At 39.2% G+C, this 24610-nt stretch overlaps 1 protein-coding gene across 1 annotated transcript in view; it reads right to left on the reverse strand.

Annotated features, from left to right (window-relative positions):
* Nucleotides 1-558: 558 nt before the first annotated feature.
* The window catches only part of b3gntl1 (UDP-GlcNAc:betaGal beta-1,3-N-acetylglucosaminyltransferase-like 1), a 32097-nt gene continuing 8045 nt past the window's right edge, over nucleotides 559-24610 (reverse strand). Inside the window, 10 exon segments of the mRNA XM_056455289.1 lie at nucleotides 559-650; nucleotides 2394-2468; nucleotides 4515-4583; nucleotides 7731-7866; nucleotides 11020-11033; nucleotides 11035-11093; nucleotides 11096-11144; nucleotides 12444-12539; nucleotides 20176-20271; nucleotides 24166-24231. Of these exon segments, the coding sequence (XP_056311264.1) occupies nucleotides 570-650; nucleotides 2394-2468; nucleotides 4515-4583; nucleotides 7731-7866; nucleotides 11020-11033; nucleotides 11035-11093; nucleotides 11096-11144; nucleotides 12444-12539; nucleotides 20176-20271; nucleotides 24166-24231 (741 nt within the window). The 3' untranslated portion in view covers nucleotides 559-569.

Raw genomic sequence — 24610 nt, forward strand, 5'->3', positions numbered from 1 at the left:
AGCTGAGGACTCTGGGAAATACAGTCTGAAGCTTTTCCCAGATCTCCAGTGTCTGAACACACACACACACACACACACACACACACACACACCTCATGATGTTTCTCAGACGCTGACAGAAGGTTTGGCATTCTCTAGATTACAGGAAGATGCTGTTGAGGTCATTTGAAGATACCTGAGCTCTCAGTCTTATGCATCAAGTTTCTCTTACACACACAACGCACACACACACACAACGAACGCACTCTCTTTACACACACAGACACACTCACACATGCAGCTACGCACAGATACACGCACAAGTATACACACAAACACACATACCCACACCGACACACTCACACACATACTTACACACACACTCTCACATACACACTCTTACATACACACATTCTTGCACACTCTTTCACACACACACTCTCACATACATAAACACTCAAATGCTCACTTACTCTCTCTCACATGCACACTTTCACTCTCTCGCACACACACATTCTCACATGCGCGCACACACACACACACACACACACACACACACACACACACACACACACACACACACACAGTCTTCAGTTGAAATGGTAGTAATGGACTCCCTCTGTGAGCTGCAGAGACTGAAGATTTTCCTCCAGAACTCCATCTGTCATGTCCTGCGCAAGCACACACACACACACACACACACACACACACACACACACACAAACAAGAAATTCAGTCCAATAAAATAATTGCTGTCAGCCTGTGAAATATCTCTGATCATTCGGCAGAGGGATACAAAGCGGTAATGCGCTCGAAACATGCCGGAACTACTTTAGCTGTGTGTTTATCTGACAACAACCAAACACCTAAGAGTGACCATTAGCCAATCAAGCATTCAACATCCAAGTAGAATAAATAATCATTTAAGATATATTTATACCATAAAGATCAAATTTAGGGAACAGTTCATACCTAAACACTTGATTTTCTTCAGATGTACGGCATTTTAGTTCCAATTATAGCTGTGGTTATACCACGCTAACAGAGTTCTTCAGTCATTTCACAGGTCACTAAATGTGTGTTGCTTTCTTAGCTAGATAGTCGATTTTCTAATCAGGTTTAGGTCAGGACTCTGGCCTGCCATTTCATTTTTTCATTGTTTTTAGCTTTAGTTTCATTCATTTTCCTTCGGCTTAGTCTCTATTTCTGAGGTCGCCACAGCGGAATGAACTGACAACTATTACAGCATATGTTTTATGCAGCGGATGCCCTTCCAGCTGCAACCCAGTGCTGGGAAACACCCATACACACTTATTCACTATGGACAATTTAGTTCATCAGTTCCCCTATAGCGCATGTGTTTGGACTGTGGGGGAAACCGGAGCGCCCAGAGGAAACCCACACCAACACGGAGAGAACATGCAAACTCCACATAGAAATGCCAACTGACCCAGCCGGGACTCGAACCAGCGACCTTCTTGCTGTGAGACCACAGTGCTAACCACTGAGCCACCGTTCCACCTTGGTGCTTTAGCTGTTTTGCTGTATTTAGAGTTCATTATCCTGCACTATATCACTGTCTGATTGTGTGATGAACGCAGAGAAGATGCTGATGTTGATAAAGGAGCTTCTTATTAGCATTCACTCTGTCGTGTTTGTGTGTATGAGACTCCGTAAACTACACACACACACACACACACACTTGATTGTGGTTAATATGTGGTCGTGTGGTTGTTGTGTGGACTGCGGCGGCTGAAATAAAAAACAGATGAAGAAACAGCTGCGAGTGTGATAATATCTGATCCCGCTGGAGGATTCACACACACACACACACACACACACACACACACACACACACACATACAGACACATACACAAACACACTGACAGACAGATACAGTCAATCGCGGACACACACTCTCACACACACACACACACATATACAGACACATACACAAACACACTGACAGACAGACACAGTCAATCGTGGACACACACTCTCTCACACACACACACACACACACACATATACAGACACATACACAAACACACTGACAGATACAGTCAATCGCGGACACACACTCTCACACACACACACACACACACATTTATACAGACACATACACAAACACACAGACAGACAGATACAGTCAATCGCGGACACACACTCTCACACACACACATATATGCAGACACATACACAAACACACAGACAGACAGATACAGTCAATCGCGGACACACACTCTCACACACACACACACATATACAGACACAAACACACTGACTGACAGACACAGTCACTCATGGACACACAGTCACACACTGACAGACACACTTGCTCACAGACAGACACACACATACATATAAACACAGATACATACAGACACACTAACACACACACACACACACTCACCAGTTTCACACACACAATAAATGGCGGCGAGGCGTTTCTGAAGTGAAGGACAGGAATCTTGGGTTTTGGCCGCTCCTGAGAGAAACAGCAGACAGGAGTGAGTTAAAACACACAACACACACTCACATTTAGACCAGACGTGTGAGAAACTAGTGTACATACAGCATTACAATGTATAATACTGTAATATTCAGCAATTATTGCAAGAAAAAATATTAAATAACATCCAGTCCTAATGCATGTGCCTGTCTCTTTAAATCATCTATAGTCAGGTGGATTCTGATTGGCTGTCAGTGTTTTGATCAACTGGTAAACATGTTTTATAAGCCCCACTAATAATGTTATTCATCAATAGCTACACTCACCGGCCACTTTATTAGGTACACCTGTTCAACTGCTCGTTAACGCAAATTTCTAATCAGCCAATCACATGGCAGCAACTCAATGCATGTAGACATGGTCAAGGCGGTCTGCTGCAGGTCAAAGCGAGCATTAGAATGGGGAAGAAAGGGGATTTAAGTGACTCTGAACGTGGCATGGTTGTTGGTGCCAGACGGGCTGCTCTGAGTATTTCAGAAACTGCTGATCTACTGGGATTTTCACGCACAACCATCTCTAGGCTTTACAGAGAATGGTCTGACAAAGAGGAAATATCCAGTGAGCGGCAGTTCTGTGGGCGCAAATGCCTTGTTGATGCCAGAGGTCCGAGGAGAATGGCCAGACTGGTTCCAGCTGATAGAAAGGCAACAGTAACTCAAATAAGCACTCGTTACAACTGAGGTCTGCAGAAGAGCATCTCTGAACACACAACACGTCCAACCTTGAGGCGGATGGGCTACAGCATCAGAAGACCACACCGGGTGCCGCTCCTGTCAGCTAAGAACAGGAAACTGAGGCTACAATTCACACAGGCTCACCAAAACTGGACAACAGAAGATTGGAGAAACGTTGCCTGGTCTGATGAGTCTCCATGTCTGCTGCCACATTCAGATTCACGGTCAGAACTTGGAAGCAACATCATGAAAGTATGGATCCATCCTGCCTTGTATCAACACTTCAGGCTGGTGGTGGTGGTGTAATGGTGTGGGGGTTATTTTCTTGGCACACTTTGGGTCCATTAGTACCAATTGAGCATGGTGTCAACGCTACAGCCTACCTGAGTATTGTTGCTGACCATGTCCATCCCTTTATGACCACAGTGTACCCATCTTCTGATGGCTACTTCCAGCAGGATAATGCACCATGTCATAAAGCGTGAATCATCTCAGACTGGTTTCCTGAACATGCCAATGAGTTCACTGTACTCAAATGGCCTCCACAGTCACCAGATCTAAATCCAAAAGAGCACCTTTGGGATGTGATGGAACGGGAGATTGGCTTCATGGATGTGCAGCCGACAAATCTGCAGCAACTGTGTGATGCTATCATGTCAATATGGAGCAAAATCTCTGAGGAATATTTCCAGTAGCTTGTTGAATCTGTCATGAAGGATTAAGGCAGTTTTGAAAGAAAAGAGGGTCCAACCCAGTACTAGTAAGTTGTACCTAATAAAGTGGCCGGTGAGTGTATAATGTTATATTGTTTAGCTGTGAGTTTTTAATAACTTTACAGTGTTTTATTCATAACTACGTCTTCATTATTCGTCTGTTTGTCCTCTTCAGAGAGGAGCTGATGGTTGTTGGTCCAGTAGGATGTGATATTTCCCCTCATTATTTCCACAGTGTGCTGATTATGATGTTTTTGGCCGTGTCAGCTCGTCTGATTCTCAGGCCCGATGATGGATTTTCCAGGAAATTAATAATTCATGCGAGTTCCTGTGAAAACAGCTGACGGCTAATCTGAGTCTCGACTTAAACCTGATTGATTGCATTATATTAGCATAACTAATCACTGTTCTGCATTGACATCCATTACATTCTCATGATGACGCCCACAGATCAATCTCCGGCCATGTTATGACCAATGATGAACAAACAAACATTAAGAGGGGTATTTAATTATAATGAATGTGATATTATTGGTTTTTGACACTCTAAACAGTATTTCAGATCGCAGTGGCTCGACACACACTCAGGGAATTATCTGTATGCTTCCTGAAATATCTATCTGAGGTCGTCTCACCTTTGACTCCTCATAGGTGTAAAAGCCCTTCTGTATTTTGTTGTCATCCACGTCACAGAAGGCTTTCACCTGCGCTCACACAAACACACAAACACACACACACACACACAATGAAGAAAACTAGACTTCACACAGCAGTCCATCTACACTCCGGCTCCATTACACTAGTATGTTTTAGTTTTTTGAAAACGATCCGCGTCCACACTGGCGTTTCACCCAGCGTTTCTGAACAGCTCTCCATCTACACAGCACTGAAAACGCACATCATGTGACCACACACACACACACACAGGCTCTGTCATGCGCTGCAGCATATCTACCCAGATGAGAGCTGTGCTCGTCAGACTGTTCATCAAGGATCTCCTGCTGGATCTACTCACACTATATTTGCTAAACGTGATATTTAATTAACCTTGTTATCTATATATAACGACATATTCCCCGACTTTTAAATCTATTACTTGTTCTCAGGTAGCGTGTTTTGGCTGAACGCAAAGATAAGTTAATAATTAATGTAACCACGTACATTCTGTATATTGACTGATTGTTCACCTTTATATTCTATTTCCTTATTGTACGTTATACTGTTATAATGCCCATTATTGATTATTAAAACTGATATTCAGCAAAAGAGAGGGTCTGTTTCATATTTTCAATGAAAATGAAAGGAGGCAGTGATGTTAAAGGCTCCATTTTGTTATAAATATGCACACAGTGAAGATGACGCTCATATAAATTTGCAGCTACACAACGCCTCAACATTTCTGCTGTCAGTTCAGTTGTTAATATCTAAGTGAAAATAGGCAGTTCCTCATATCTTGTTTTCACTGTATTTCACAGTGAAACAACATGGCCTGCAGGTGTGACAGGGTTATATTGATTCTCTCCACTTGCATACATTGAAATACTATTGGGAAGGAAGGGGTTAACATTTGTTTATTGTTTTACATGTAGAGCGCCCCCTCTGTTACCTTAAAAAGAAAGTCACGGTGGTGTGTATGAAGAGGAAGCCAGTGCAAAAGGGCTGGTTGATTAGATCTGCGCTCATTTTTCTGTTCAGGCAATCAATCGCTAAAAGATTAATCAAAGTGAATATTTACTTACAGAAGAGACGCAAAAGACTAGTTACAGCTAGTTAGTTAGCTTATAGAGTACACTGCTCCCTTTGAAGATTCACCTGACGTGTCCTCTGGAGTTTGTTTTCCATATCAAACTTGCGAAGTCTGAACTGAAGGAGAGGATGCAGGACTGAACTGTGTGTAGGCTACTCAATATTGAGGGAAAAGCTCCAATCAGAGAGGCGAATGTCTGCAGCCCCCCGCCTCCGTTTTCAGATGTTTCCCCCCCATCCACACTGACATGGAGCAGCAGTGTTTCAGAATATAAAACAGCCTCTTCAGCATTTTCAAAACGCTCGTTTTCGGCGCTCGAAAACTCCGGCGTAGTGTGGACGGATAGCGTAACCGTCGCAAAACCTATGCGTTTTAAAAGGGAAACGTATTAGTGTAAATGGGGCCTCAGTGTAGCAAACCGTGGGGCTGCTTTGAGTGCTTGCTAGGGGTTTTACAAGGCATTTAATAAAGGTGTTACTAGGTATTACTAATTTTAGTTGCTATGCATTAACTAGAGGTGTTAATTAGTAGCTGCTGGTGGTCTTTCTAGGCATTTATTAAAGGTTCTACAGGCAGTTGCTAAGAGTGTAAGCAGGCAGTTGAAGTTTAATCAAAATAAATATTACATATGGCGCGGTGGCTCAGTGGTTAGCACTGTGGCCTCACAGCAAGAAGGTCACTGGTTAGAGGCTAGGCTGGGCCAGTAGGTGTTTCTTGTAGAGTTTGAATGTTCTCCCCGTGTTGGCGTGGGTTTCCTCCGGGTGCTCCGGTTTCCCTCACAGTCCAAACACATGCGCTATAGGAGAACTGATGAACTAAATTGGACGTAGAGTATGCGTGTGAATGCAGGAGTGTAAGGATGTTTCCCAGTACTGGGTTGCAGCCGGAAGGGCATCCGCTGCGTGAAACATATGCTGGATAAGTTGGCGGTTCATTCCTCTGTGGCAACCCCTGATAAATAAATAGACTAAGCCGAAAAGAAAATGAATGAATAGATGGATGAATGAATGAGATATTGCACATAAATGGAAAAAAATTATATCCATCTAAACACATGCCCATAATTATTACACATATTAATTAATTTAATCTGCAGTGTTCAAAGCCAAGAACACTGAAAACTGTTAACAAGATCAAACAAACAAACAAATAAACAAAATAAATAAATGAACAAACAAATAAAAAAGTAAATAAATTAACAAACAATAAATAAACGAATAAACAAATAAATATAATAAACAAACAAACAAAATAAATAAACGAATAAACAAATAAATATAATAAACAAACAAACAAAATAAATAAATGAACAAACAAATAAAAAAGGTAAATAAATTAACAAACAATAAATAAACGAATAAACAAATAAATAAATAAACAAACAAATAATATAAATGAACAAATGAACAAATAAACAAACAAAATAAATAAATGAACAAACAAACAAACAATAGGTAAATAAAATAAACAAACAAAATAAAATAAACGAACAATCAATAATATCAATAAATAAATAAATAAATAAGTGAACAAACAAAAAAATTAATAAATGACAAACAACCACACAAATAAAATAAACAAACAAACAAAATAAATAAATGAACAAACATTCATTTTCTTTTCGTCTTAGTCCCTTTATTAATCCGGGGTCGCCACAGCGGAATGAACCGCCAACTTATCGAGCATGTTTTTACACAGCGGATGCCCTTCCAGCTGCAACCCATCTCTGGGAATCATCCACACACACTCATTCACACACACACATACATTACAGACAATTTCGCCTACCCAATTCACCTGTACCACATGTGTTTGGACTGTGTGGGAAAGCGGAGCACCCGGAGGAAACCCACGCGAACACAGGGAGAACATGCAAACTCCACACAGAAACGCCAACTGACCCAGCCTAGGCTCGAACCAGCGATCTTTTTGCTGTGAGGCGACAGCACTACCTACCGCGCCACCCGGTCGCCTTAATGAACAAACAAATAAATAAAATAAATAAATAAACAAACAGACAAACAAAATAAATAAACAAACAAATAAATAAATAAATAAATAAAGCTGAGGACACGTTCAGCTGCTGTTTGTTCAGTGTTTTCACCTTGCTCTGGTTGCCGGGTCTCAGGCTGCGGTAGAGTTTACGCCCCTGTTTCCCAGCATTCCATATGGTGAAGGAATCCCATTGGCTGAGCACTCGCTCCTGCAGGAAGTCCACGCGCAGATCCCAGATGGTCTGTCTGAGAGATGAACACATGAACATCAGCTGAATGATGAAGAGTATGGAAAACTGCAAGATTCAGGAGGAAGAGCAGGAAAACATGCTGATTTAAAGAGCAGAAGACTTCCTCTGTGTTCATTCCTCAACTGAGAGCATCATAAAGCCCTACACTGCACATATGCGTGCACACACACACACACACACACACACACACACTCACAGATGAGTTTGACGTCCAGCTTTTGGGCCTGATGGAGAGACGTGTGGAAATTTGTGGAATTTCAGAGACAGATTCAAGACACAGATGGTATATACACACACACATGCACACACACACACACGAACACACACTCTCACTCTCTCATAAAAATACACACACTCAAAAACATGCTTAAACACACAACCTCAAACACGCAAACTCAAAAACACTCTCAAAAAAACAAACTTAAATCATGATTAAACACACACTCTCAAAAACATGCTCAAGCACAGTCATAAAAACACACACACACCCACACAAACACACACCAAGGTTATTATAGTTAATGAAAACGAATGAAAAAAACGAAAACTAAAATGTAAAATAATTGTCGTTAACTGAAATAAAACAAAAACGAGAGTTAAAAAAACTAGAACTAACCCTGGCTGATTTTAGCTGGTCAACCAGCCTGGTTTTAGAGGGGTTTTGGCCATTTCCAGGCTGGTCTTAGCTGGTCTGGCTGGAAAATGACCAGCTAACTCCAGCTAAAATCAGTCTGACCAGCCTGGTTTAAGCTGGACATGGCTGGTTTTGGCTGGGCTCCCAGCATGACCAGCTAAGACCAGCCTGGAAATGGCCAAAACCCCTCTAAAACCATGCTGGTTGACCAGCTAAAACCAGCCAACCAGCCTAGGCTGGTTTAAGCTGTTTTTATTCAGTAGGGAACTGAAACTGTATTGTATACATACAAAACTAACTGAAACGAACTAAAATGATAGCAGAAACCTCCTTCGTTTTCGTATTTGTGAATGTATTTAATATATAATCTAACTGTAAGGCTTTTAGAAGTAAATCTAATTCAACTGCAGGTGTTTGACCCGTACGGCACCTCAGACTCCTGCTGCCATTGGCCAGATGGAGCCGGTTTCTCCTCCAGTCATCCTCGTTGTTGCTCCCGCGACAAAAAACAACGAGTGGACGGAGATATATCCAGCTGCAGACCCGCAGAACCACACACGTTTCAGACACACAATCTAACACACGTGATCTAGGCAAACCATATATATATTACTAACCAACTCCTTAGGAGCATTATCGCCACCTACTGAATTTCACAAATATGATTCCCCTTTCAGTAATATATCATTACTAAATCATAACGATCATTTTAACATCTCTGCAGTTCTGAACTCAAATTATGTTAATAAAATAATTGGTTAAAGACACTTATGACTTTATTCACGTGTCCACATACACAAAGAAAACGACAGACCGTCTAATTGTAGGATTAAGTGTAATAACTAATTCAGGATCTTAATATATCATGCTTGGGTTATCACTTCGCTTGTAAAAATATAAAAAGCAAACAGATAAAGCGTCACAATTAAAAATGAATTAATCATTAAAACAATATATAATATAGTTATAAACTGATTATCTTAAATGATTATAAACAACTATCTTTTACTAAACTGTAGCAAACTGTTAGTAATATATATATAATTGTTTTTCAATTAATTAATAATAGTTTAATTTGTTTGTAAATTTGCTAATTGTTGCAACTATAATAATTACTACAAATTACCAGTACTTTATGGTTTAAAAACATTATATTGATTACTATAAATTCGCCTAGTATAGTATTTAATGTGGGAAATCATTAATAAAAAAAGTTATTACATATATATAAAATTATATTGATGACGATGTCCGAGAAGACGTTAATAACATTAACATCCGTCGTAACCAGATATGGTTTGACTAGATCGTGTGTGCTGGATTGTGTGGTGCCTGAAAACGTGTGTGGCTCTGCGGGCCTACAGCTGGATATTATTGGAGGTGGACATGACAGCAGCACGGTGACAGCATTACACACTGACACTTAAAACTATTACTTTAAACATATTTGTGTCCAATAATGGGTTTTATTTCTGTATCGCGATCGCGAACGAATCTTTTTAACCGGATCTTCTAAGCGAACCGGTGAACTAGTTCACCAAATCGAACTGAATCATTTGTAATGAGTCGCGTCTCCAGTAAGCACCTAACACAAACGAGTTACTTTTTAACAAGCCTAATACCCCCTCTGACTCTAAATAATCCAATATATACTCTCATTCAGTTATTAGAACAGTAAGGTTACACTGAGATCAAATTGATACGCGGTTAAACCGATAATACTGCGCAATGCGTGATTCAGTGACCAAACGCAAACAGTAAGTTACATGACAGCCCGCTGTGACCACTAAACTAAACTTAAACACTGCAACCGCGGGTGAACTGAGGGCTAAAAATGAGAGGATCTGGTGAAAAACGTAAGTTTTATTTCATACAGAAAAATCGTAATGTAATTATAAATAATGGAATATTTAAATCATGATTCAGCTGCGTTGTAAAACTTTACTGTAAGACATTTTCAGATCATGGTGATGTTTTAATTGACTGAAATTACTATTGCTGACTACATAATGTTGAGTCCAAACATCCGCGTTAAAGATCTGTACTTTTCCATCACTACTGTGTATCTTACCTCAGAAGCAGCCTTGCATGCATATTGGTACTAAGGGCTGCTGTCTTTGAGCTGTTGTATTTGAATTTGAGGATGGGTAGATGGTAGTGGGAGATGATAGTGTTCATGTGTCCTCTGAATACATGTTTCAAGAAATGTATGGCTGAGTTTTTATTATACAATATTTATTTTGTTGATTTTGAATCTTGCACCTGAAAATATCCTTATTTAGAAAAAATAAAATAAAACTAATACTGAAACTAATAAAAACTAAACTAAAACTAAACAATATAAAATATAGAAACTAATAAAAACTAGTAAATCATTGCCTCTAAAAACTAATTAAAACTAACTGAATTTGAAAACAAAAAGTCAAAACGAAATAGAAACTTAAAACTATGAAAAATCCAACACTATTATAACCTTCACACACAACACACACACACACACACACATAGACTCACTCCAGCACTGAGTGTGGTCGCTGCGTGTTCATGATATCGGTACACCAGCAGACACTCATCCACCCTCAGCACGAGTCACCGAGACGGAGACTCTGATAGAAGAAGAGCAGATCTTCAGGAACGCCCTGAACAGGAGAGAGAGAGAGAGCGGTGATGTTTATATACATCTATATTTATGTGCTGTAATGATGTGCAGATGTTTAAAAAATGCGTAATTGGAAAATAAAAAAAAGCACACAACTGGAGTAGGATCAACTTTTAATCCAATAATAAAAATGTGCAGAAACTCTGCTGTAGGGATGCAACGATTATACATTTTGGTTGTACGGTTATAGTCTGAAGCCGCCTTTCCACTGCACATGACAAGCGACGGACCGGAAGTCATTCATTTCCAATGGAGAGTAGTCCGGGTGCTGCGTGGATTCCGATCCTCTCCGTATGCGGAAAATTCGGATCCGATTTGAGCTGCGGATCCGTTGAAATATTTTAACTCCTGGCGACTAGACCGTAATGCGACCGGCCGACCGGATGTGATGTATTCAAGTGTTGTCTAAAGCAGGTCCGTGTGCGCGAGATGAGCAATAAGAGTTTATTTGGTTATTTTTTAAATCAGAAAAAGCCTACGTTAAAAAAAAAACACTTCTATTCATAAAGAGTAATACAAATATTATTTTAATGTTGTCTCCACATTCCCTCTAATACTTTTTACCAGTCGATGAGTTTCTAGTATTCATTCATTCATTCATTCATTCATTCATTCGACCACTGTGAACGCACAGAGAATATCGGCTCTTGCTTTTGGACTCCTTTATTTCGGACACTGCGAGAACAGCTTCTCCCCCATGGTGCACATCAGAACTAAAAAATCTGTGCGACTGCCACAAGGGGGCGTATTCCAACAGTCGTGTCCGAATGTCGTGTGCAGTGGAAAGGCGGCTTAAGAAGTAATCACGGTTTCATGGTTATCACGATTATTTGCATTCACTTGACTTCAAAAACCCCACCAGTTTAAAATGTTTTAAATTGTGTTTTGTTAGTTCGGGCCCAACTAAATATTTGTTGTCGTTTTAAATCGTTTAAGTTCATTTGATTGAATATCTAAAAATCTGTGGATGTTATTGATGCATTTATTGGGTAAAATTGCTCATTCAATTGTGTTCTGGTCACTATCAATGCACCGGCAAAAAGTAGACCCAGCGGCGAAACTATCGTACTGCAGCTCATTTATTAGACAAGAACAAATCCCACAGTGGAGGAATCCCAAACAGTGCAGCGAAACTCCCACTTCTCTCAGTGATATCTGTGCAGGATTTGTTCTCCTATGTGAATGGAAAAAGCTGCTTTATTCACTGATGTTTTAATGTGGTGTTTCAGTTTTGCGCATATGTTTAATTATCATCAGTGTGTGTTGAGCAGAGCTTCACCTTTCCTCCCTCGTGGAACTGACCTACTTTCTCAAACCAGCTGCGCGAGCAGAACCAGGACGGCATGATGACAGTCGGCCCATGAGACGTATAGACCTGCACAACACACACTTGGTCAGAAATGATCAAAGAGACACTGAAGATGGCCATTATAATACAAAACACTCTTTTAATTCCTTTGGACAAAGAATTCTGAAAACAATTACTAAGATGGGTGTCATGGTGGCTCAGTGGTTAGCACTGTAGTCTCCTGCCCTGAGTGAGGCATGCATGTTATTTTTATTTGTGGTTTTAGTATTACTTCTATACATATGTATTTCCTTATATTTTTAACACCAGTTTTTATTTTCTAGTTTATTTTATTGTAAAGCACTTTGGATCAACTACGGTTGAGTAAATTGTGCTCTATAAATAAGGTTTGCCTTGCAATAGAAAAATAAAACTATATGTTAACACACACAAAAATGCAGAGTTGTTTCCACTCAAATGTGGCTCAAATATGGACAAATTCAGCTATAATTAAAAAGAATAAATAAAAGAATAATAAAATGTATTATAAAACCTCTTTACTTGTTACTTGTTCCTATACATTCTTGGGTATTTTGGAATAATTTAGGTAACTTTAATTTACATTTATAGCATAATATCATATTTTTTACTTCCATATATAGCTACAGTATGAGAGCGGTCACTGGGATGGTTCCTTTTCAAAACGGCCCATATTAATACCTTAAATGAACATATTAGTAGCTAAACAATACAGTAACAATAGAGATTTTTTGGGGGTACTAATATTTAGCTTTAAAGTCCATGTTGGGGCGTGATGGGTAGCATAATCGCCCTCACAGCAAAAAGGTCGCCGGTTTCGAGCCTCGGCTGGGTCGGTTGGCGTTTCTGTGTGGAGTTTGCATGTTCTCCCTGCGTTCGCGTGGGTTTCCTCCGGGTGCTCCGGTTTCCCCCACAGTCCAAACACATGTGGTACAGGTGAATTGGTAAGCTAATTGTCCATAGTGTATGAGTGTGAATGAGTGTGTGTGGATGTTTCCCAGAGATGGGTTGCGGCTGGAAGGGCATCCGCTGCGTAAAACATGTGCTAGATAAGTTGGTGGTTCATTCCGCTGTGGCGATCCCGGATTAATAAAGGGACTAAGCCGAAAAGAAAATGAATAAATTCAACTATAAAAACTTTGAAAAGTCAACTATAAAATTTTAACATATCAGTTGGGTTAAAATGTCCATTATCTTGCTCAAATTTGGGTTGAAATAACCCAATAATAATAATGTGGTAGTAAAGCCTGCGTAACCCATAATAACTGATGTGATGTGAATATACACTCTAAAATTGCTGGGTTATTGTAACTCAATTCTGGGTTGAAAATGTATATATATATACACATATATATATATATATATATATATATATATATATATATATATATATATATATATATATATATATATATATAATGTAATTAAATAAATAATTATATAAATAATTGTCATTGAAAAAATAACAACATTGGGTTCATCCTTAATTCATCCAAATTTGACATGCAACAACCCAGCATTTATTAAAATGTATATTCGCATGGACATTTGAGAATCCAAAACAATAAATTTACAAAAAAACAACTGATGAATCAGCCAATACAAGCATATTTAGTAATTAATATGCCCTAATGAGTAGTCTAATCAGATTTCACTGTGGGCGGAGCTATGCAAATTAAACAGAATCAATGTGAACAAGAAACAATTTTTAATTAGTTACATATTATCAGTCTTTTTATTGAAAATGATTGCGTTTGTCATGCTCTTAAATCTTAAAGAGACAATTCATTCCCCAGAAATCACCTTTGTCAACATTTACCCAGACGTACTTACTTCTGTTGAACACAAAAGAAGATATTTTGAAGAATGTCCTAAAATGGCACCCATGGACTTCCACAGTATTTGTTTCCTACTATGAACGTCAATTGCTAACAGTTTCCAACACTCTTCAGAATATCGCCTTTTGTGTTCAACCGAAAAATAAAGTGAATAAATGTGTGAAGTACGCCTTTAACAAAGAAGAACAAATAAATAATGACCTTAAAACTGAATGTAAAATCAGAGTCCTTTTAGTCCTGGATCTCCAAATAGTCAGTATTGGGTAGGCTAAATTGACTGTAGTGTATGTGTGTAATTGAGTGTGTGTGGATGTTTCCCAGGGATGGGTTGCAGCTGGAAGGGCATCCGCAGCGTAAAACATGTTCTAGATAAGTTGGTGGTTCATTCCGCTGTGGCGACCTCGGATTAATAAAGGGACTAAGCTGAAAAGAAAATGCTCAATTTAGCCTACTCAATACTGAATGTAAAATCAGCGTCCTTTTAGTCTTGGATCTCCAAATAGTCACTTTTATACTCAGTAGCTCCGCCCACACTGAAACCTCATTGGTCCAAAATCGTCCTCTCCATCATAACATTCACTTTCCTTCAGCTTAGTCCCTTTATTCATATGTTTTTCACAGCGGAAAACCCTGCAACCCAGCACTGGGAAACACCAATACACATTCACACACTCATACACTATGGCCAATTTAGTTCTTCAGTTCCCCTATAGCACATGTCTTTGGACTGTGAGGGAAACCGGAGCACCAGGAGGAAACCTACACCAACATGAGAAGAACATGCAAACTCCATACAGAAATGAACACTGACCCAGCCTGAACCGGCAACCTTCTTGCTGTGATGGCACAGTGCTAACCATTGAGCCGCCCTTCATCAGAACATATTAATGATCAGAGTCCTTTCAGTCCTGGATCTCCAAATAGTCACTTTTATACTCAGTAGCTCCGCCCACACTGAAACCTCATTGGTCCAAAATCCTCCTCTCCATCATAACATTCATTCATTCACTTTCCGTCAGCTTAGTCCCTTTATTCATGTTTTTCACAGCAGGTACCCTGCAACCCAGCATTGGGAAACACCAATACACATTCACACACACTCATACACTATGGCCAATTTAGTTCTTCAGTTCCCCTATAGCACATGTCTGTGGACTGAACCGGAGCACCAGGAGGAAACCTACACCAACATGAGGAGAACATGCAAACTCCATACAGAAATGAACACTGACCCAGCCGGGGCTTGAACCGGCAACCTTCTTGCTGTGATGCCACAGTGCTAATCATTGAGCCGCCCTCCATCAGAACATATTAATGATCAGAGTCCTTTCAGTCCTGGATCTCCAAATAGTCACTTTTATACTCAGTAGCTCCGCCCACACTGAAACCTCATTGGTCCGAAATCCTCCTCTCCATCATAACAATATCCAGACTGCGATCATGTTGTGTCTCATTTTTCAGCTCAGACACACAAACCAGAACGCATTAGCCTGTTCTCAACACTCTCTAATGAGTTTACTTTGGCTGCTGGAGCTCGTCTGAGAGATGAAGATCTCTCTCTCACTCTTTTTCTACTGGTAATGAATGAAGGAGGGAGGAAAGACGGGAATATTTCACTGATGACATGAAGAAGGATCTATAGCAGAGCAGAGCCAGCGTGATTAACTGACATACACTCACAGACAGAATAAAGCTCAAAACAGGCTGCCATTGGCTCATGCAGTGACTAGACAATGAGTGGGCGTGGCTACGAGGCCCCGCCTTCTTTAAAGTGTACTGAAGATGTCTTATTACTTTTATTTGAGAAAACACACTATTTAATTCAAATTAACCCTTAAAGTCCGCTTGAAATCCAAAGCAACAGTTTATATTGTTTGTTCACGTTATTTTTACGGTGAACTATTAACGGTGAATATAATATAATAATTAATAGACAAATAAATGGTTTATTTCGGTAATCTTCAATCTTATTAGTAAACTAAAACCTGCTTCTCTCAAATCCAGTCAACATGTGTGTGTGTGCGCATCAGTGTATGTAAATATGAGGGTGTGTATATCAAGTGTTTTTATGCATGGTGTGTGCACAAGTGTGTGTGTGTGTGTGTGTTTGTGCATATACAAGTATGTGTCTGTGTATACAAGTGTGTACGAGTGTGTTTGTGTGCATGTGTGAGTATATAAGTGTGTTTGAATATGTATGTGTACGAGTAAGAGAGATATACACACATACACACGCACGTACAGACAGACACAATCGTTTTAGTATGAATGTATAAGTGTGTGTGTGTGTGTGTTTGTGTGTGCACATTTGTGTGCGATTATGCATGTATAAGTATGTGTGTGTAAAAATGAATGTATAAGTGTGTTTGTGTGTGTGCATATATGTGTGTATGCATGTATAAGTGTGTGTATATGTGTAAGTATGAACGTATGTGTGTGTGTGTGTGTATGTATGAGTGTTTGTGATATAAGCGTGTATAGGTGTTAATATGAATGCATGTGTGTGTGTGTGCATATATGTGTGCATGCATGTATAAGTGTGTATGTATATGTGTAAGTATGAACATATAAGTGTGTGTGTGTTTATGTGTGATAGTATAAGCATGTGTATAGGTGTTAATATATAATGCGTGTGTGTGTGTGTGTGTGTGTATGTGTGTATGCATGTATAAGTGTGTGTGTGTGTGTGTGTGTGTGTGTTTATGTGTGATATTATAAGCATGTGTATAGGTGTTAATATATAATGCATGTGTGTGTGTATACAAGTGTGTGCATATATGTGTGTATATGTCTTAGTATAAACGTATGTGTGTGTGTGTTTGTGTGATATTATAAGCGTGTGTATAGGTGTTAATATGAATGCGTGAGTGTGTGCATATATGTGTGTATATGTCTTGGTATAAACGTGTGTGTGTGTGTGTGTGTGTGTGTATGCATATATGGGTGTATGCATGTATAAGTGTGTGTGTATGTGTAAGTATGAACGTATAAGTATGTGTGTGTGTGTGTGCGTGTGTGTGTTTGTGTGCATATGTGTGTATGCATGTATAAGTATGAACGTATAAGTATGTGTGTGTGTGTATGTGTGTGTTTGTGTGATATTATAAGCGTGTGTAGGTGTTAATATGAATGCGTGTGTGTGTGTGTGTGTGTATATGTATAGTATGAACATGTGTGTGTTTGTGTGTGTATATGTGTGTTTGTGTGATATTATAAGTGTGTGTATAGGTGTTAATAAGAATGCATGTGTGTGTGTGTGTGTGTGTGTGAATATATGTGTGTATATGTCTTAGTATGAACGTATGTGTGTGTTTGTGTGATATAAGCGTGTTTATAGGTGTTAATATGAATTCGCGTGTATGTGTGCGTGTGTGCATATATGTGTGTATGCATGTATAAGTGTGTGTGTATATGAACGTATAAGTGTGTGTGTGTGTGTGTGTGTGTATGAACGTATAAGTATGTGTGTGTGTGTGTGTGTGTGTATATATGTTTGTTTTTGTGATAAGTGTGTGTATAGGTGTTAATATGAATGTGTGTGCATATATGTGTGTATATGTCTTAGTATGAACTTGTGTGTGTGTATGTGTGTTTGTGTGATATTATAAGCGTGTATATAGGTGTTAATATGAATGCATGTGTGTGTGTGTGCGCGTGTGTATATCTGTGTTTGTGTGATATAAGCGTGTATAGGTGTTAAGATGAACACATGTGTGCGTGTGTACAAGTGTGTGAACAAGTGTGTGTATATACAGGCGTGTTTGTTTGTGTCGCATGAGTGTATGTGTGTCTATATTTGTGTGCATATGTGAGTGCATGCATGTATGTATATGAGAGTGCTTGTGTGTGTGTGTGTGTGTGTGTGTGTGTGTGTGTGCGTTTTAAAATCAGAGATCTGTCTGTGTTCAGAAGCACTGAGCTGGTAGAGTGTGTCGTAAGGCCTCAGCGATGCTGCCCGCTGTGTGTGTGTGTGTGTGTGTTTCACTGCATAACCTCGGCTGGAATGTGCAAACACACCCAAGAGAAACACGACTCCCTCCTCAATGAAGGAGAACATGTGGAGGAGCAGCTCAGAGCAGGAGACCAACATAACGCTTACAACAGACCTCATGAAGGAAAACCCACACCGCCATTACATCCGTCACTATGGTAACCATCTAACAAACACCATAGCAACTGCATATTTACACCACAGTAACCTGCAACACACGTAGAAAAAAGCTGCCTAGCAACCACTCTGTAAATCCAGAATTATCGCAACATAGCAACCGTCCCTTCAGTGCAGATCTGACAAGGCAGTTGCTAAGGTGTTCTGAGTGGTTGTTAGGGTGTTGCTAGTTACTAAAGGGTTACTGGGATCAGAAGCAGTGGTCATTTCTCCCTCTGGGTCGATCATTGCGTGTGTTCTGGGTTGCTGGAACACTCCGTCTGACCTCCTGACCTCTGAGATCCGCTTCCTGTCGGTGTGTGTGGACGATGACGCTCACACACTCAACACTTCTGTGGAAATGTGTGTGTGTTCAGGTACACCTCCTCAGAGTGACCTGCTGACCGAGAGGCACGCGACCCGCAAAACACACACGCCTCGCCTTTCCTGACACACACTCACACACACATCCTGACCTCACACACACACACTGAAAGATCTTACAGAGTGAGATCAAACAGACAGTCGTCAAATAGAGATATACACACACACACACATTAGTATGAATGTATAAGTGTGTATGCGTGTTAGTATGATATACACTCACCGGCCACTTTATTAGGTACACCTTACTAGTACCGGGTTGGACCCCCTTTTGCCTTCAGAACTGCCTTAATCCCCCGTGACAGATGCAACAAGCTACTGTAAATATTCCTCAGAGATTTTGCTCCATATTGACATAATAGCATCACACAGTTGCTGCAGATTTGTTGGCTGCACATCCATGATGCCAATCTCCAGTTCCATCACATCCTAAAAGTGCTCTATTGGATTGAGCTCTGGTGACTGTGGAGGCCATTTGAGTACAGTGAACTCATTGTCATGTTCAAGAGACTCTAAAGGCACCTGATCACTGTTACCCTGATGAAGGCAGATCCTTGCTGAAACGTGTAGGTTTCTTTTAAGATCAAGCCATGTGAATAAAGGCTTTTTAAAATTTCTCACATTTTTCGAGTGCCTTGGACTACTTTCTGTTGATGGTGTAAAGATTATTATGCGTTACTGAACCACATCAAGGAGAACGTAAGCAAAAGACCCCAGCCTATAGGGCTGGATGGTTTATTTTCCTTATTTATTTATTTGTTTGGCGCATGCACTCGTGTGCGATCAGAAAACTAGGGTCCGGCTGTCCTTTCACTACGCCCCGAAGCCCCAGCTGGCCCTCTTTGGCCCAAGGTATTCGGCGGGCCGAAAATGGCCGGGCGCTGGCCCCGAGAAAGCCCCGCTTTGGCCTGATCAGGCCCCGGAAGTGACAGTGGAAATGAGACTGGCCTGGGCTCACTCACTTTAGGCGCGGAAATGCGGCTAATTGGTACTAATGAACCAAAGTGTGCCAGGAAAATATCCCTCACACCCTTACACCACCAGCCTGAACCAATGATACAAGTCAGGATGGATCCATGCTTCATGTTGTTGATGCTAAATTCCCCATTCTGTTTCTCAGTTTGAACTGCAGCAGATCGTCTTGACCATGCCTACAAGCCTACATGCATTGAGTTGCTGCCATGTGATTGGCTGATTAGAAATTTGTGTTAACGAGCAGCTGGACAGGTGTACCTAATAAAGTGGCCGGTGAGTGTATAATTGTGTGCATGTGTATGTGAGAGCATGCATGTACAGGTGTGTGTTTGTGTGAGACCTGTGTGAGGAGCTGTCCTGCACTCAGTGAGTTGATCCACCTGGTGTAGCGTTCAGTGGAGCCTTCAGGAACACGACACACTTTACAGCCCACAATCTGACAAAACACACACACTACACACACATAAGCATGCAGCATAGATACAGTTGAAGTCAGAATTATTAGCCCTCCTGAATTATTAGCCCCCCTGTTTATTTTTTTCCCCAATTTCTGTTTAACGGAGAGCAGATTCAACACATTTCTAATCATAATAGTTTTAATAACTCTAATAACTGATTTATTTTATCTTTGTCATGATGACAGTAAATAATATTAGACTAGATATTCTTCAAGACATTTAAAGGCTTAACTAGGTTAATTAGGGTAACTAGGCAGGTTAGGGTAATTAGGCAAGTTATTGTATAATGATGGTTTGTTCTGTAGACTATCGAAAACAAATACAGCTTAAAGGGGCTAATAATATTGACCTTAAAATGGCTTTAAAAAATTTATAACTGCTTTTATTCTAGCCGAAATAAAACAAATAAGACTTTCTCCAGAAGAAAAAATATTATCAGACATACTGTGAACATTTCCTTCCTCCGTTAAACATAATTTGGGAAATATTTTAAAAAGGAAAAACAATTCAAAGGGGGCGAATAATTCTGACTTCAACTGTGTGTACACTAGATATTGGACTCTGAGCAGGCGGCAATAGCGCCGCCATATTTGTACAGGGCTCCCAGCACAAATGTCATTCAACCGCACTAGTCAAGATTAAAGCCAGTGTGAAGATGCTGGACTTTAGCGATGTGTACGGGTGAAGTAATGAGCAAATAAAGAAAACAAAACACAGAGGCGAACATTTCATAGGGAAGATTTCAACTTTTACGCTTTTGTTTGTTACAAACTTTTGTGTTCAACAAGTATTGATGATAATACAGACTCTTACTGCACTGACTATAAGGCAAAGCAGCACTTGATACTCGGCTTATGCTAGCTTTGTTGAATAAAATCAGCAAACAATGTAAATAAAATATGACAACAAGACGCTGCGGGGCCAGAAACTATTGTCAGCTAAGTGAACGAGTCGTTCATAACGGAGATTCATTCACAAACGACTCGCTCCCTTCATCAGATAAAGTGAAAGCAGGAGAGGTGGTGTGTTTCAGGACACGTATTAGATCAAATTTAACAGGGGGGGAAGATAATAGATTTCCATACACACAAACACACTCTGTGTCAGCACTGCCAGTGGGGTCACTGATCCATCGATGTAGAAAAGTGATGAAAAATTATCATTTTAGTAATGTAAGAAAATATTTGGGGGTGACGCAGTGGCGCAGTAGGTAGTGCTGTCATCTCACAAGAAGTTCGCTGGTTCGAGCCTTGGCTGGGTCAGTTAATTAATTAATAAAGGGACTAAGCGAAAAGAAAATGAATGAAGAATATATTTGGATCCTGACCACTGGGAAAACTCCCGATCATAGATATATGTGTATATCTGGCTCCGAATGGCCAGTCCCCCACTGTACCTTAGTCCCACATTCATTTCAAAGGAGCGCTACCCTGTACTAAAATGGAGGCTCAATTGACGCATTCCTTCCAATAGACAACAACAAGGTAGGTGACATCTAATGTAAATATCTTTGAGCATGCACTACAGTAGTGTTCATGTAGAGCAGCAGCCAAATATAAGACACACTGTGTTACATTAATGTTTAATACACTTTTATTCAGCAAAGACTCAAATAATAAGACAGCTAACACACTTAAATATAATAAAAGTCATTCTTGTGAACGTAATGCTCATTCAGAAATCCTGAACAGTTAAATTTACCTCAATTTCCACCAAAATATAAAGCAGCTCAACTACTTTCAACATAAATAATGATCAGAAATTAGACATAAAGCTCTACTGGGGCTAAAAAATAATAATAATAATAAAATAAATAAAAAATATTAATAAATAAAAATAATAATAGTAATAATAATAAAAGAATAATAATAAATAAAAATAATAGTAATAATAATAAAAGAATAATAATAAATAAAAAAAATAATAGTAATAATAATAAAAGAATAATAATAAATAAAAAAAAAATAGTAATAATAATAAAAGAATAATAATAAATAAAAATAATAATAGTAATAATAATAAAAGAATAATAATAATAAAAATAATAATAGTAATAATAATAAAAGAATAATAATAAATAAAAATAATAATAGTAATAATAATAAAAGAATAATAATAATAAAAATAATAATAGTAATAATAATAAAAGAATAATAATCAAATAAAAATAATAATAGTAATAATAATAAAAGAATAATAATAACTAAAAATAACAATAGTAATAATAATAAAGAATAATAATAATAAAAATAATAGTAATAATAATAAAAAGAATAATAATAAATAAATAAATAATAATAATAAATATAATTATAATTAATATCTAATATATATATATATATATATATATATATATTATATATATATATATATGTGCACAAAAAGATTTATTATAAATAAATAAAGTATTATGTTGTTATACAATTATTCTTCTAAATAAATAATCCTAAATGTAACTGGAAAATAATATTTAAAAAATATTTTGCATAAATATTAATTTAATTTGAATGAAATTATATAGATAATTCTATTGAATACAAAAATAAGTTTTATAGAATTATCTGTTGTTTTAGACTTGACACGTGGCAGGTAATTAGCTTTATTGAGTTTTACCTCCCTGACTCGTCATACTTCATACACAAAAATCTATGAGAAAGCTAAAGATCACCATCATTATTTAAACTTTAGTTTTGTCGACTGCGTGCCAACACCTCCGCATAAAAGGTTTGCAACGCATGAGCGGGTGTTTTTTCAGCATATGTGTTAACAACCGGGGACTCGCTCCGGGAGAAGAGCAGCGCGTTCTAGCAGGAGGGGTGTGTATGCACATGCAGAGATGCGTCAGCTTGCTTTTGATTTAAACTACACTGCTTTTCAACCAGCGCTGATTCAGTTGAATATAAGAGTAACATCTTACCACTCAATAAATACACTTGCATATGAAGTAACTGATATCTCAAAGATTTACTGGGGCACTGGCTATTTTTACTGGGCACGTGCCCCAGTTAAATTGGGTCTAGCGACGCCCCCTGTCAGACATGATTTCAATAATCAAACCATCATATGAGACTGATCTCTGAAGGATCACGTGACTGAAAACTGCAGTAATGATGCTGAAATCACAGCTTCACATCAGCATTTTACAATGCATTGAGGTGGTACAGTGGCTCAGTGGTTAGCACTGTGGCCTCACAGAAAGAAGGTCGCTGGTTCGAGTCTCGGCTGGGTCAGTTGGCATTTCTATGTGGTGTTCTCCCCGTGTTGGAGTGGGTTTCCTCTGGGTGCTCCGGTTTCCCCCCACAGTCCAAACACATGTGCTATAGGGGAATTGATGAACTAAATTGGCTGTAGTGTATGTGTGTGTGTGTGTGTGTGTGTGAGAGAGAGAATGAGTCTGTATGGGTGTTTCCCAGTACTGGGTTGCGGCTGGAAGGACATCAGCTATAAAACTGGAATAGTTGGCGGTTCATTCCACTGTGGCGACTAAGCCGAAGGAAAATGAATGAGCAGTTATATGAAGTGTACAAATATGCTGCAGCTTTTACATGCTTTCGCACACGCACACTCTCTTCATTTCCGGTCAGCGCGTGTTTGTTTAGCGCCGCATGTCACTGTTACGCCCGCAGTGACACGGGGTCAAAGGTCAAGACAACAAACACACATCACAGAGCATGGAAATGACCTCTGAATCCCTGCTGACGCTCAATGTGAAGGAAAACACACACAGCAGGCTGACCGTCAGGATTTATGGACATATGACATCACTGCTCCAGTCTTCAGTCACATGACCCTTCAGAGATGATGGCTCTAATAGCTGATAGGTTTGTTCAAGGGTCTTTGATGAATATAAGTGTGTGTTTCTGAGCACTGACCGCGGTTGGGTTTGCTGCGGCAGCTTCATACTGCAGTCGCACTCGCTGAGGCTTCATCACATCATCCTGAAACACAAACATACAGAGTGTGGATTAGTGAGTGTGTGTTTGTATGTAGAGGTGCATGTCTGTGTGTGTATGTAGAGTTGTGTGTATGTATGTGTGTGTGTATATATGTAGAAGTGTGTGTCTGTGTGTATATATATGTGTGTGTGTATATGCAAAAGTGTGTGTCTGTGTGTATATGTGTGTGTATTTGTAGAAGTGTGTGTTTGTGTGTGTGTATATATGTAGAAGCTTTGTTTGTGTGTATATATGTAGAGGCGTGTGTCCGTGTGTGTGTATATGTTTATATATCTGTAGAGGTGTGTGTGTCTGTGTGTATATATGTGTGTGTGTATATATATGTGTGTGTATATATGTGTTTGTGTGTATACATGTATGT

Source organism: Danio aesculapii, chromosome 1 (assembly GCF_903798145.1).
Source record: "Danio aesculapii chromosome 1, fDanAes4.1, whole genome shotgun sequence".
Taxonomy (NCBI): domain Eukaryota; kingdom Metazoa; phylum Chordata; class Actinopteri; order Cypriniformes; family Danionidae; genus Danio; species Danio aesculapii.